The sequence below is a fragment of the Euwallacea similis genome, chromosome 10 (genome assembly GCF_039881205.1).
Source record: "Euwallacea similis isolate ESF13 chromosome 10, ESF131.1, whole genome shotgun sequence".
Lineage (NCBI taxonomy): Eukaryota > Metazoa > Arthropoda > Insecta > Coleoptera > Curculionidae > Euwallacea > Euwallacea similis.
In genome coordinates, this window is record NC_089618.1 from 4,726,133 (window position 1) to 4,740,608 (window position 14,476).

General features: G+C 40.0%; 1 protein-coding gene across 3 annotated transcripts in view; it reads left to right on the forward strand.

Annotated features, from left to right (window-relative positions):
* Positions 1–14,476, forward strand: part of ckn (CRK like proto-oncogene, adaptor protein) — a 56,351-nt gene that overhangs the window by 17,940 nt on the left and 23,935 nt on the right. The window contains exon 1 of one of the 3 annotated variants that reach the window (XM_066394591.1): positions 4,387–4,585. The exons of the other annotated variants lie outside the window; for them this stretch is intronic. Coding sequence (XP_066250688.1) covers positions 4,564–4,585 — 22 coding nt within the window. The 5' untranslated portion in view covers positions 4,387–4,563. Of the gene's footprint in view, positions 1–4,386; positions 4,586–14,476 lie in introns of those variants that run through there. 3 annotated transcript variants of the gene reach the window in all.

The following is a 14,476-nucleotide window of genomic DNA, read 5'->3' on the forward strand; positions in this document are numbered from 1 at the left end:
GCTCGAAAACTTATATTGTCGATACCTAATAAAAGGGGAAAATATGGTTTTTGCCGTGGACTTTTATCTGATCGTAAATTCGCTTACGCTTCAGTAGTGCTGAATGAAGCTCATCTCACTTGATATCTTGAAGATTTTAATCTTAAATTGCTTCTGTTCAACATCAAGCTCCATGTACGATTCGACAATGCAACAACTTACTATTTGGAGATTTTTTTAATGTGGCAACGTTGGTTTTCCGGACGGTGAAACTGATTTCTTAAAAATCTGACAGATGCAGGTTTGAAAAGAAACGTTAAGCGCGGCGTTGCCGTTTTCTGTTTAGGAAAATTTGTGTGGGATTGATGTCACGCCAGGTTTGTCTGATACATAAGTTTTAAGATATTTTAGACAGATTAGCAGCGCCTTTTTGGCTAATTTGTAGTGGCGAGACGCTTTAGTTTGATATAAAAAACTTCCCAAAATTCGGATTTAAGAAAAACTGACCTTAACATAATGCGCCTTTAGTTTATAGACACTTTAGTTGCATTTTTTAAAGAAATGTCACCAAAATCATATAAGAAAACAAATTTAAAATCACTCTTTCTTGTCCCTAAATGTGACAAACGCTTGAGGCGATTTTTCGAGAAAAAATCATAGTGACGGAGCACATCGGTTTAAGAACTGAAGTTTTCTTTTCGTTGGCAGTGGTCGATTTTTTTAAATGCGAAGTGCGTCTTTAATAAACTTCAATCTTGGCGTGACATGCCTCTGGTTTTAATATTAATACTACAAACATTTTCAAGTGCCAATTTCTAACGCGGCAACGCTGTTATCTCGGCTGTGTCAAAGAGGGAGTTTCCGATGTTAACAGTGTGTCAAAAATCAAACAGCTGAACGCGGCGTTGCCACTTTCGGGCCAAACGACCATGGGAGAACCTCAGAAGCAATACTTGACCTCTGACATTTTAGTACTCTCAGGCGAGTTTTCGCGTAAATTATCGTTAGAAAGAAATACGTGACAATCTTCGGGTTGTTCAAGCTGCGGCAACACCCGAAACTCATCAGGATGTTTGTTTTAAAGTTCTGCGGTGGGCAGAGACGCATTTGGCCAAGATTTATATCCTTCATTTCGGAGCCTCTCCGCATTAGTCAATGTTTTCTGGCGAGGCAAAAATGATAAATTCCGGACCGCCGACACCGCCGTACAAGAGAATTTTAATAATTTGTCATGCCGGTTGCATAAACGGCGCACTTTTCCCTTTTTCTCCCTGAGATAACGATCGTTTAAACCCCCCGAAGGGTCTTATCGGCGCTCCTCCAAACTTCCCACTGTGTACACATTTGCGGCAACAAACAAATTAAATCTGTATTCGCGGGGCTTAATCGGGCCTATTCAGACACCTACCTAACTTTGGTCATTACTCGATAAGCCGGCCCATTTGGCAAAACTTTAATATCGGATTATCCGGGCAATATCTCATTATGTTATTCAGTGCGGGCCAGACAGGCCCGGAGGGCGCGTTTTTGGGGCGCGCAACCCCCTTTTCCCCCCTCATATTTCACCCCGGCTGCCGGAAGTCTGAACGCGGCTTTAGCAGACGTCCGACCATGTTTTAACTACATCGACAGTGCAAAGATAAGACGCTAGACGCCGTTTTGGCAAGCCGAGACAAATTTACCCCCATTTTTAATAAATGAGGGTGTATCATCTGCAAATCCGCAGCCCCCACGATAAAAACGCCTCTTCTGACAGGAAATAATGATCCTAACTGTCAGGCGCATATTTCACCTCTTCGGGAGCTCTTCAGCCGGGTTGTCCTCGAAAGTTTTCCAAGTTTCCTTATGGGAGACTCTCAATCCGGGCTTTTGATAGTGCTCAGCATCAAGGGCATCTTAAGAAATTCCTCGAAAACCCATCTAAAAGTCTGTTGTTCCCCAAAATTCCGTGCATGCTGCGTTTCTCCTTTGCTGCTCATCAGTGGAAGTCGATAGCTGTTACCATTTCCGAGATATTGTCGCTTAAGCAAGAAGGAGTGAGATTGCCAACAACTTCTAAGTATGTATTGAGCGCGTCTGGGGAAGATTCTGAAATCGATTTCGTTTTAACCCCACCTCATTATTGAAAATAATTCTTATTAAATGGCAACAAGGCGCTATTCATTTGTCAGAATAACATGGCTGGCAGTACGGGCAGCTGCATAAGAGCGACAGAGACGTAGCAATGCCGATGTGTTTGAGCGCTAGGTTGCCGAACTTTGATAGAAATCGTGTAGGTTTATGAATTAGAGAGAGCTTAAGACCAAGGAAGTAGCTAGAAATTTCGGAGAAAAAACGTTATTGGGGTGAATCATGCGATCCCAAATGGGGAGAAACCTGTTTTTCGGCTGATTCAAAGAGGATTTCAATATTTTTTATTATCGGATAGCATTTACTGCACATTTCAAACATCCGATATTTTTGCCTTTCTGCTATTTCCGGTACCCGGTAAGAAGAAAAACAGTGGTACCGTGGCAACTACCTAACGCGCAATAAATTCCAACACACGCGATCTGAATGAGCAATAGGGCAGCGGTTGAGACTCCTGCAAAAGCGGCCACAAAACGAGATTTTATAAAATGAATAATTCAGACGAAGAGAACCGGAAATTCTCAACGTTGCAAGGAAACTTCAAGGTTGCAATAAGTACCACCACTTATGACAAAAGGGAAATGAGAGCCGTTTCGAGTGTTTTAATCCCTTGCTTCTGGCCAAATTACTCCCCTCGTTGAATCCTCAAATGGATATGTTTTAGACTGCAAACGCCACTTGAGGTCGTATGAAAAAAGAAGAATAATAAACGTGTCATTTGCAGTTCTCCAAAGCCATCGATATGTCGATTCTGGTTTAGATTGATAGCAACAGACGTTGCATTAAGTGGGTACCATCAGTTAAGGAGATTATGCTAATATTTAGAGTATCGCTGGATTTATCGATAAATTGGCTTTTGCCGGATGAAAATGATGTGCAACTCGCAGGATTTATGTGCTAAATGAGGTGGATTTGTTCTATCGATCAGTACCGTGTTATCGACTAAATTTGGATAGCAAGGCGATTAGGTGTCGGAAATTATTTCCACAGCAAATGACAACGTCGCACTTGGCTTTTGTTTCACAACATAGCTGTCAAACTTTGACAACTGGCTGATGGAGCAATGCTTCTGGATCGGGCAGGGACTCTGGAGGTGAATAATTTCTTTTCTATGATTCGGTTTAAAAATGTGAAATGGAAACGGTGCGTTGTTAGAGTACCACATTGCCAGGTCAGCTTGGAGTCAGTTTACTTTAGGGGACATTTGTGTTTGTGAGCACTGGAAAAATTTAGTTAGTGAGCACTGGAAGAATTTCATCCAGGTAGTTTTAGGGGTCTTCCAGGTTTCCAGAAGAAGGTGCTAGATATGGAGGATTCTCTTACTCTGTAGGAAAATCCGCCTTAATCAATGAATACAAATATTCGCAAAAATGATATTACAGTTTTACGTTATATAAAACGTTATGCAACTACCTGTTTGTCCGTTTAAAGGCGTTGGGCGAATCGAAATGGAAATATTATTCGTATTTCAGCTCGAGGCGATGGTCATACGAGGAATTTATGACTTATTTCCTTCGAATGTGGATTGGTAAAAATAGTTAATGAATGCGCAATAAGTTTATTGCAGAGGCGGATCCGCGAGAATCATTAAAATTAGAATTCTTGTTTAGAATCTTAAGTATGTTTAAAATGTTAAAACTCTAATTTTTCATATGGAACATCCTATATATTATGCAACTTTATTTTGCTGTTCATTAGGGTTAACTCATTTAGGAAAATCCTTATACTCATCTTCCTCAGTTTCCGAGTAATTTAAGCCTTCATAAGGCCCTGTTTGGATTTTTCTTTACTGTGTTTAAGACGCGGAAACTCCACTTTTGCATTAGAATTAAATTTTCTATTTATTTAATGCACGTTACTGTAGATGCATCTGCCAATTGGCGAGTAATTTGACTCCTCGTGATGCCAGCGGTCTGAAAACCGTTTTCACTGTTTTTGAAACGCAAAAACTCTATTTTTTCATGTGGTAAAACTTCCTGTATGTGAAGTGATTCCTTTTGGGAGTTTTCGCCATGATTCCTCTTAAGCCTCCCAACTTGGCATTTTCCGTGGAACACCCATATCATTGAATACCCGTCATTCCTGGTAAACAATCAAGGTAAGACCACATTTGTTAGTACCGTAACGCAGTACTGCCGGTACTAATTCGAAATTGAACTGAAAAGTTTCTTTCTTCTCTCCAACCATAAGGCCACATGTGCAGTCGTTTGTTTCCATGGCCAGCGCAGCAGTCAAGAGCTTTCAGAGCTTTCTCGCAGAACCGAACAGTACTCAGTTCACAGTCGGTACTTGACGGTGCTGCTGGGGTGCTCTTGCGCGCTCGTTTGACTTATCACACATTGATCCATTTGTTATCGGGGGACATTAGTGAGTGGCGTCAGGAAGAGTGATGGGTGAATTGTGAGTGATTTCGGATAGATAGAGAGCGAAATCAAGCTGGCTGAAAGTATAGAGATGGTACTGCTGGCTAAACATGGTGGGTAACACATGGTAATCAGGAAGTTGTTTTAGAGCAGCTGCAACTTCCTTCTACGAAAAGTTCTTATCGCCGATTGATTTATTGTGGCGGAAAAAAAATTAATGGAATCCGCTGATGGCCAACTTTTTCTCGGCCTCCATCGAGGTCATATCTCTCTTTTCAATTACGAGGATTGGACGTTGACTCCGCGGCGGCCGCCATCATCGACAATAGATCAATTTGCTGGCGACATGACATGTTTATTTCGACAACTACGGTTCCCCAGGAACGGACCACGGGCCCGGAAATTGCCACAAAAAAATGCGCTCCGATGAGGCCCCCGTGCCCTGTATGGAACATGCAAATCTAGGCGTTCCCGCTCTCACAGGGCGAAGTTCGCCATTGCTGGACTTAATGACCTATTCGTAACACTAAAGCAGCAATTAAAATTCCTGTTCTATTGGAGATAAATTCGGATTCCCGGAAGACGAGTCATGCAGCCCTGAGCATCCGATCTGAGAACGTGTGTTCACATGGACGATGATTGACCTCATTAGGATTTCTTTCGTGGCAGCGATAATCGAGAGTGCCGCCCTTAGCGACCGACTTATCAATACTCTCCATAATTTTTTGCGAGCAATTATGTTGCGACTCTGATCATTTGCATATTAATTCCTCAGTAAAGTAGCGCTTTAAAAAGCAATTTTGCAGCTAAAGAAACTAAAGTCGCGTTAATTTGAAACGTTTTCGTGCGGGATTTCGGCCGACTAGGGTGCTAACACTTTACGGTGGATTCTTCCTTTCGTTTTACTACCGTTCTACTTGGAAACAGACTTATTTCCCATGGTGGTACTCCTGTCGGTCTCGCATCAAACAGCCTCATTTCCAATGTAATCCTCCGAAATCCGCTTTATTAAGGCCGATTTTTTTAAACTTAGAATAAAGTTAATCTCCCGCTTAGTGCCTTCTAGCTTTCTTAAATAGATTTTTTATTTCCAGGTGAGTACCTTACAATCTCTTTATATACGGGAAGTACCAGGAAAATGCAGTAAGTACTATATGTATTATAAGTCGTGATGCACCTCTGGTTTTTGTAGTTTCTAATCCCATTTTCAACCCTAAAAATGACTGTTTGGCAACATACAGTGACGGAACATGACGTGTTCGAGCTAAAAATCCCCAAAAAATCGGTTTTTAGGGGTGTAAAAGGGGATTCCCATAACTGATTTGTCTAGTCCATTGCTGGATTTTGTAGTTTCTAATGGTTCACACATTTTTGGCCTCAAATATGAGCATGTGGTGTTATACACAGTGGCGGAACATGACAATTTCGACCCTCTAAATTTTCCAGCTAATTTTCCACTTAGTGCTTTCCACTCGGAGACATCTAATTGAAAAACTTGGGATTGAAAAAACAGAGAAACGCCCCTCTTGAAGGCACCTTTCGGGAAAATGAAGGCGGCCTAACTTATGATAATGGCACTAAATTCGCCGAATTATTCGGGCCCTCCTGTCACGTGCTAAAAGGACCCCTCTTAATTACGAGGGCAGGAAATTTGTTATTCCCGCACTCGATAAAAGTTTGTTTCCATTTAATTTTTCCCTGATCGATGCGAAATCTCGCTGATTCGATTGATTGATGTTTCGGTAAGGAAGACACGGATATATGACATTCCATAAACCTCTTCCGCCATGAGGAATTTGCAATAATGGGCTTTTCATCCCCCCGACACGTGGGACGACGCTTTCCGGAGGGTGAAGTTGTACACGAAATTGGCACAAAACCAGGAGACAGCTCTATTTATCATAAACAGACGAGGGTACCCGGAGCGGGTGCTGAAAAATGCGTTTCCACTTAGCTCTCAATCGATATCACACCGAGATGAAGCGAAAGTCTAAATCAAAAGGATTTTCTTATTGCGCGGGGGAAGAGAGGACGGGGGGGGGGGGGGGGGGGGGTGCTCAGCAGGAAGAAGCCCAATTAATTGAACATTTTTTTCTGTGCTGATGCCGGGGAAATTGGCTTCCTTAGTGGGGAAAAGCGCGAACTTCATCGGAACTAAGGCATTTCCAGCCCCCTCTCGGCGCAATAAAATCCACCCTGAAAACCGTTTACATAAGGCCTCTCGTAGCAAAAAAGATTCATATCTGCCTTTGATATCGTCTCAGTTTATGCGGAGCATCGCGTGATTTAAGAGCTTTTCCACACTATAAAGGAAGCAGATAACTACATGCATATGTTGCCGCTCTATCGAGGGAGAAAATTGGTTTCTTTCCTCCTTTGAGGGTTCGGGATCTCCAGCGGGTTCCTCCCTTTAGAGCAAATTAAATCAGACCCTTCGACTTTATCTTAATAGGCGGGGATGCGTCCTGAAAGCCGAGCTAAAACAATTATTTTCGCCAATTAAAAAATACGTCTCTCATTTTAGGTTCATTTGCATTCGCATTTGAGGGAGAAGGAGGGCAATCTGCATAATTCCGGCCTTTTTTCGTTTCGGAAAATTGAAACGATTTATAAAGTTTTTAATCCGCCGGTTTAAACGACTGCAGTGTGTGTCACTTTGAACGGGCGATTTTTCAATCGAAAGTCGCTTCGGATGGGGCACAATTAACAAGGAGTTCGGAAACGATGTAAAAGTGGGTTTAATCGCCGAGGAATTGGAGATGGGTGCGGGCCTTTGGCGCCCAGTTGACCCAAAAGTTTAATGGCACTGCTGGTGCTTTGTGACCATGATGGTGCTTTGTGACCCTCCTGGTGCTTTATAAGTCTAAAATGCTCCCCAGACAATTTCGGCTTTGACCGTTCTCCTCTGCTACGGTAATATCTTGAAAACCGCAAGAGCTGCCATCGGGGGCTTGCCATCAGTGATGAAGGATATTCTTGTATGTGTCTTTGATCTCGTCAAAATCATCAGCGGTCTGGGATGGGGGAAAATCGTTCAAGAACTATTTAAAAATTTAGAGCTACCAAAAATCACGTTCTCCACTACTGAGCATTTTTTTTGTCTGATTGAAAAACCTATCAGCTTGATCCTATTAAAACTAGGAGCGTACTGAGGCTTGATTTTATGTTAATAAATCTTGAGAAAACTAGCCTAAGAAGAAACTCTTTCCACGTCAATGAGCTTCGCCACATACGTGAATTTTTTGGGAATACGGTGGAAATATCGTGCAAAGTCTCGTGAAGGTTCTTAAGTGAAAACTTCAAGTTTCGGTAGGTCAGTGAGGTCAAGGCAGTCGGAAATGAGCCCAAACTTGCCGCATCTCATTGATGAAAGAGCTCGCGAGAAATCGCCGAAGATGACGTCTGAGCAACTCAAGGATGTTCCTCAAATTCCGGCGTATTTGCGCACTATCGGTCACCGTTAAACCCGAAATTCCAATAATAACCGTATAGTACGTTATACATCGGAAGTAGTCAGGGTGTGGACTTAACAAAAATTGATGTGGGCATCGCGTGCGATCATCCCCTCGAAAATAGGTCGCATGACGGGGTGGTTTTCGTTGTCCGAGTGCGAAAACACGGAGGATTACATGGCATTTCCATTTATTATTTAAGGAATTTGATACGTTTTTGTCCAGCTTGTCGGATATTAATCCGCCCCCCTCGAGGGGCGCCACCACTGTACTCGCGTAAGTCCGCAGGCGCGTAGTTTTTCTCAACCGAGAACTTGTTTCGCTCCTTGTTCAGTAATTTGCGTAAGAGTAAGTGAAACAACAAGCAGCGGGGTAGTTTCGGGCACCTAAATTGGGGGTTAATGATATCTCAAATGCCCCTCATGCAGGGTTATGATATATTCAAGGGACGTCTCGCAAGATGGAGGGGATGGCGGCTGTGATGAGAATAAAAATGCGCCCCGTGTATAGATATATTGCTGAGGCGATGACACATAGACTCCCCCGCGGAATATCAATGAACCCCTTCCTCCCCCTTCCCCCACCATTAAAACGTAAATAATGCGCTCTTCTACATCGGCAAAGGTGGAAAGCTTCAATCGCAATAGGGGCGGATTTTCTCTCCTGAAAGGAGGTTTTTAATCTGACGAGTAGCTCCATTGAAAGAAATATTCATTTTCCGGGGGGATGGTCGCAGTTCCGGTGACAAATGAAAGAAGAGAATGGAAAAAAAATGGGGAAAACGTGTGACGTTATTAGGGGGGCGACATGAGTCTATTTTTTTAGGGTAATATTTAGGATTTGAGTCATAGAATTTCAATTATGGTTGCTGCCGTTCATATAGCTCGTCGATCAACGTCGCGTTTACAGGGTACACGGTGTCCCAAAATCGCGGCATGGTTCCAAACAATGGATGTCTCGATTTCGATTGATGACGTCCGCAGTAAATGAGGGAAAGAACATGAAAAAAAAACAGTTCGACTCCCCGGGAGGGTTTTGATTGATTGCGACAACGACCGAAACAACGGCGAAACACGGTCGTGATATTTTTCTCTTCGGTTGCTTTTCGGTAAATGCTTCGATTTGCCCGCAGATGTGGATTGCTCCTGGAAAGTCCTGTAATTTTTAGAAGTTAATTGGATTGCAAGCAAGGAGCAGCTGAAGCTGCCTCCCACAAGAGCCACTTCCCGCAACTCCTTCACACGGATAAGAATTAGAAATTGCTAAAACACAATATTTTACGCCAAACCTACGTGTTCCGCCACTGATTACATTGGCAAACAGTTAGTTCAATTTGACAAAAGTGGAAATTTTTGCTTACAATTCAGAGGTGTACAATTTGCAAACTTACACAATTAAATATCTCAATTTTAAACACTGGAAATTTTGTGTTCCGCCACTGTGTATTATGCCAAATAACCGCTTCAAGAGTCTGATGTATTCTGTAAAAATGAGAAAATTTGTAATGTGATTGGTTAACTAACAGTTGCATAATGGGATATTAATTGATGACTCTATAAAAAATACTTAAAACTTCTTGCAAAAAGGAGGAATTTTGGAAAATTGTAATAGCCGAAAAAAGCATTTTATACCAATAAAATTCGGAGTGAGTAATTACTTAAATATTGTGTGTAAATAACAAAATTTCTAAGGTCATTGGTTAACGAGCAGTGGCGTGCTTGGGCTGCAATTAATGCCCGTAGATATTTCCTACAAGAAACGTATTAAATTAGGAAAATTCTAGTGACTGATAAAAACGTTCTACCATAATGAAATTCATAATGAGTAATCCCGTAAGTATTACATCCAAATGACAAACTGTGTTATATGATTAACAACTAACAGTGGTGCAGTTGGGCTGTAATTAATTATTGATAGAATTCAATTAAAAATTAACAACCATTAGATTTTGTAAAATCCAGAGGCGTACTAGCCTTAATTAGTAAATTTTTCCCAACAAAACCTTCAATTTCATGAACACCACTTTTTGGAATTATTTCTCATTTGCAAGTAACACGTTCCGTTTCCGCATATTATGAATTACATTGCAGAAACCAGAGTCGCCGCAGGTCGATTTATGACTGAACGTTAGGCATCTTTTTGTTTATTGGACTAAAATAAGATACATATTTATCAAAACGGCCCATCTGAATGGTCTTCAAATCTGGCCGGAAGCGTGCAATTCTACCACCCTCGCAGCCATTAAGGGTTCGCCCTCCGAAGCGCCAAAAAAGGGCATTATCGTTTAGGTCGTTTTTGGGCTTTTCGATTTGAAATTTAAATTCAGGCCTCGTTCGACGGCGGATGGAGTCGAGAGAGATTAGCCGAGAGCCCACTTCTTCTTATACGCTCCGAAACTGGTTAATCTGTTAATATAATTCGATTGTATTTTGGCAGTTTGGAATTTCTTCCCGCGAGCTCTCCTGAATATTAAGCGTTTCAATTTTCGTTGGTGTTTTTGTTCCCGTTTCGGCCAGGTAAGCAAAACCCTTCGGATTTCACCGGAAGCCTCCCGGAGTCATAAATTGAATTACCGAGATGGAAAGCAAAAACTGCTCGTTGATAGATATATCGCAACCCTTTTGCGGTCCCAAGGGCCGATTTGAGGGCGCAGCGGCCACCGTTCGATCTGCAATTGGGGAGAGATTATGCAAATTGGCCCGAAATTGACTCTGTATTGTGTTAATTAAAGTGGGCGCGTCCAATCTGCCTTTTTTCGCTCGATTCGTCTCTCGGAAATTTCGGTCCCGAAACCCCTGTTGATCATTAGAGATTAACAGCCTCAATAAACCGAGAGTCATACCTAAAACGGGGGGAATGGAACAAAAATTAAACCGTAAAGCCGGACATGAACGGATAATCCCGGAACGTAAATCTAAAACCGGTACTAAATTTTAGTGCCGCGAGGCCTGATAAACTAGCTTTTACGATAAACGAAACGGTTTTTGAGATATTGGGCGATTACGTCGCTTTTTGCCGAAAAACCCGCTTCATTAGAGAGCTGCACCAGGATTGAAAACAAAAACGAGCCAATAGAGCGTGGAAAAGAGACAAGAAGCAGTTGCGGCCACTGCGGTTTTTCTGACCAAATCCCAATAGAAACCGGAATTTCCCTGACCCGCACATAAAACAGTGTTTGCAGTGCGAAATTTGAATGCAGCGAGTGCATGAAATCATAAAATCAGTGGAGTGGAACGGTTTTTCAGGCTGTGCCTCGGCTTCAATACACAATAAAACTGTGCCAGAGGCCTTATTCTAGCTGTCTGATATTTTAAACGTGTTTTTTTAAAGTCATCGAAGGCGGTTCTGCTACACCACTGTTTGTTAACCAATCAAGTTGTGAATTTTGCCATTTGCAGGCAATACTCCAGGGGAAATCCGTCTAGAATTTCAGCAGCGTAGAGCGTCTTTTTGAAGTGCTATAGACTTTTAAAATTATAATTTTTTATATGAATTTTTAAGCGAGTTGCCTCAATTGAGGTTCAAATACGTCACTATTTGTTAACTGATGAAGTGGCGAACTTTGTCGCTTTGTCATTAACATTTGAGGAAAAATCAATCTAGGATTTAAGTGACGTAAAACATCTTTCTGAGGAGCTTCAGATTTTCAAATTTACAAATTTTTTTGTGGGGGATTTTAAGTACTTTACCCCAAATGAGGCCTTGCTACACCACTGCGTGTGCACTAATTAGTTTACATTTTTTGCCACCTAAACGCAACATTTAAGGGATTATTCCCGCAGAATTTCAGTGGTGTAGCAGGTAATTTTGAGTCGTTACAAATCTTCAACTGTCTATCGATAAATATCTCAAAAACGTCAATTTCTTGCTGATTCAGTATCTCAAAAACGAGCAGTTTTTTATACTGTTTCCCGACATCAAACCCTGCCTTCAGTGCCTAACCGTCCTTCACAGCAGCAGACCTCACCTGCATTTAATTCCTGCTCCACAGGGATTTCAACTTAAAGTGATTTTTTTTAGCTTCTCCGTTTTATTCCTTTTCTAGCTCCTGCGGACGCGAAACATTAAACTCGAGGCCAGTAAACCTTTCACAATTTTACTTTTGAAACTGCGTCTGAAACTTTCATGGGGCAATAAAAAGGCCAAGTATGCGGCGTAATGCAAAAATAAGAACCAAACCAACTCTATTGTGCTAGCTTGCGCCTTTGAGTCGATTTTAAACTAGTTTCTCGTCATCTTGGAATGCAGAAACCGAAACAACGCTCTTAGAGGGAGAATTTTCATTTTAAATTTACCCATTTATATGGAGAGAAATTCGAAATGGAACCTATATTCTTCGCAATCGAATAAATTGGAATATTCTAGAAGCAATTGAACCTTCAGGGAGGTTAAAATCTTGATGCTAAGATCTCCGGTACGAGCTGATATAATTACTTATCTTGTCACGTGTTAATTATGAGCATATGGCAACCTTCCTTAGGGGTAAAATTTTGCCCCAATATGGCCGAATATACAGGATATCCTTGAAATGACTCTACAGTGGTTGACTACAAATTTCTGAACCAAAAGTAAAGCGTTCTAGGCAAATTTACCTATATCTAATATGACTTTGTTTAGTCGCTATAGAATGCTAAAGTTTCTAAATTAATATTGTTTTTTCGAAATAATTTCTAAACGCGATTTTATCGAGTTTTACTAATTTTGGAACTAAGAGTTACTATATAAATTGATGTGTTTTGACGTGAGTGGGATCTTTTTTTAATGCGCGAAAATATTTAAAATGGTGCGTGATTCATAAATAAAAATGTGTATTTTTTTTTTACCCCTTGTACTAATGACTTCAATTTTTTCTCTGCCACAAACTGACTATTTTAATACTTTTGTGTTTCTTGTAAAATTTTCACCATACATATAGTTTCTCTACAAAAAACTATTTACAATACCTTGTAATTCATGATTGTTGTTTGGTCGGAACGAAAACACGAAAAGTGTTTGTTCTAAATGACTACCCTCTTAGTTTAATTTTTAGTTCAAAAAGTTGACCATTTTCCTGAATAACCCAATAAATTCGTTTAAAAAAATGTATCTGGACTTTAGGTGTTGTCTCGGATTTATTTTTAAAATAACCTGCAGCGTTGAAGATTTTTTGCAGTAACCCAGCTTCTGTAGAGACGGGGAAAGCATAAATTCTGATTTAATAGCTTCCTACAGGAAAAAGTCTAGAGGCGTTAAATCGGGTGACCTTACTGGCCAATTTACGGGTGCATCGTTGCCTCTTTCGATCCATCTTTTAAGATGTATCTCAGTTAAAAATTTACGAACATTTATACTAAAGTGGGGTATCGCGCCGAAGTGCATAAACCACCTTTCGACACGAACTTATAAGGGAACATCCCTCAAAAAATCGGGTAGAGTGTTTTGCAACAAGAGTAAAAAAAACTCTCAAAACAGTTTCAAATTAACTTCGAATCGAAGCAGAGACGTACGGAGTAGAGACCCGAAATATAAAAAAATTAAAAATCTGCGAAACAGTTCCAATTTTGAATTAATATCAATTCGAAGTATACATATATATGTATAGTTGAAACCTGTAATATAAAAAAAATATATTATTTTATGAAAAAAATTCAATATTAATTCCTGAAAAAAAAAATGATCAAATCAGTTAGAGTTTTGAATGAATTTAGATTCAAAGCAGAGGCGTACACAATCGAGACCTGAAACAAAAAAAAATTAATATTATTTTCTCAAAAAAAATCATTAAATCGTATCGAATTTTAAATTAATTTCTGCTTGAAGCAGAGGCGTACAAAGTGAAAACCTGAAACACACAAAAATATAACATTAATTTGTGAGAAAAATTCAATATTAATTCCTGAAAAAAATACTCAAATAGTTTCGAATTAATTTCAACTCGAAACATAGACTTAAGGTTGGAACCTGAAACAAAAAAAAAACAATTTTAATTCCCATTTAAATTTAAAAAAAAAATGAAAATCTTCAAAACTGTTTAAGTTTCGAAATCATTTCTACTCGAAGCAGAGGCGTACAGAGTGGAAACCTGAAACATAAAAAAATCAATATTAATTTCTGAGAAGAATTCAATATTAATTCCTGAAAGAAATTCTCAAATTGTTTCGAATTTAGTTCGACTCGAAGCATAGACGTAAGGTTGGAACCTGAAACAAAAAAAAAACAATTTTAATTCCCATTTAAATTTTAAAAAAAAATGAAAATCTTCAAAACTGTTTAAGTTTCGAAATCACTTCTACTCGAAGCAGAGGCGTACAGAGTGGAAACCTGAAACATAAAAAAATCAATATTAATTTCTGAGAAGAATTCAATATTAATTCCTGAAAGAAATTCTCAAATTGTTTCGAATTTAGTTCGACTCGAAGCATAGACGTAGGGTTGGGACCTGAAACATAAAAAAATCAATTTTAATTTCCATTTAAATTTAAAAAAAAATGAAAATCTTCAAAACTGTTTAAGTTTCGAAATCATTTCTACTCGAAGCAGAGGCGTACAGAGTGGAAACCTGAAACATAAAAA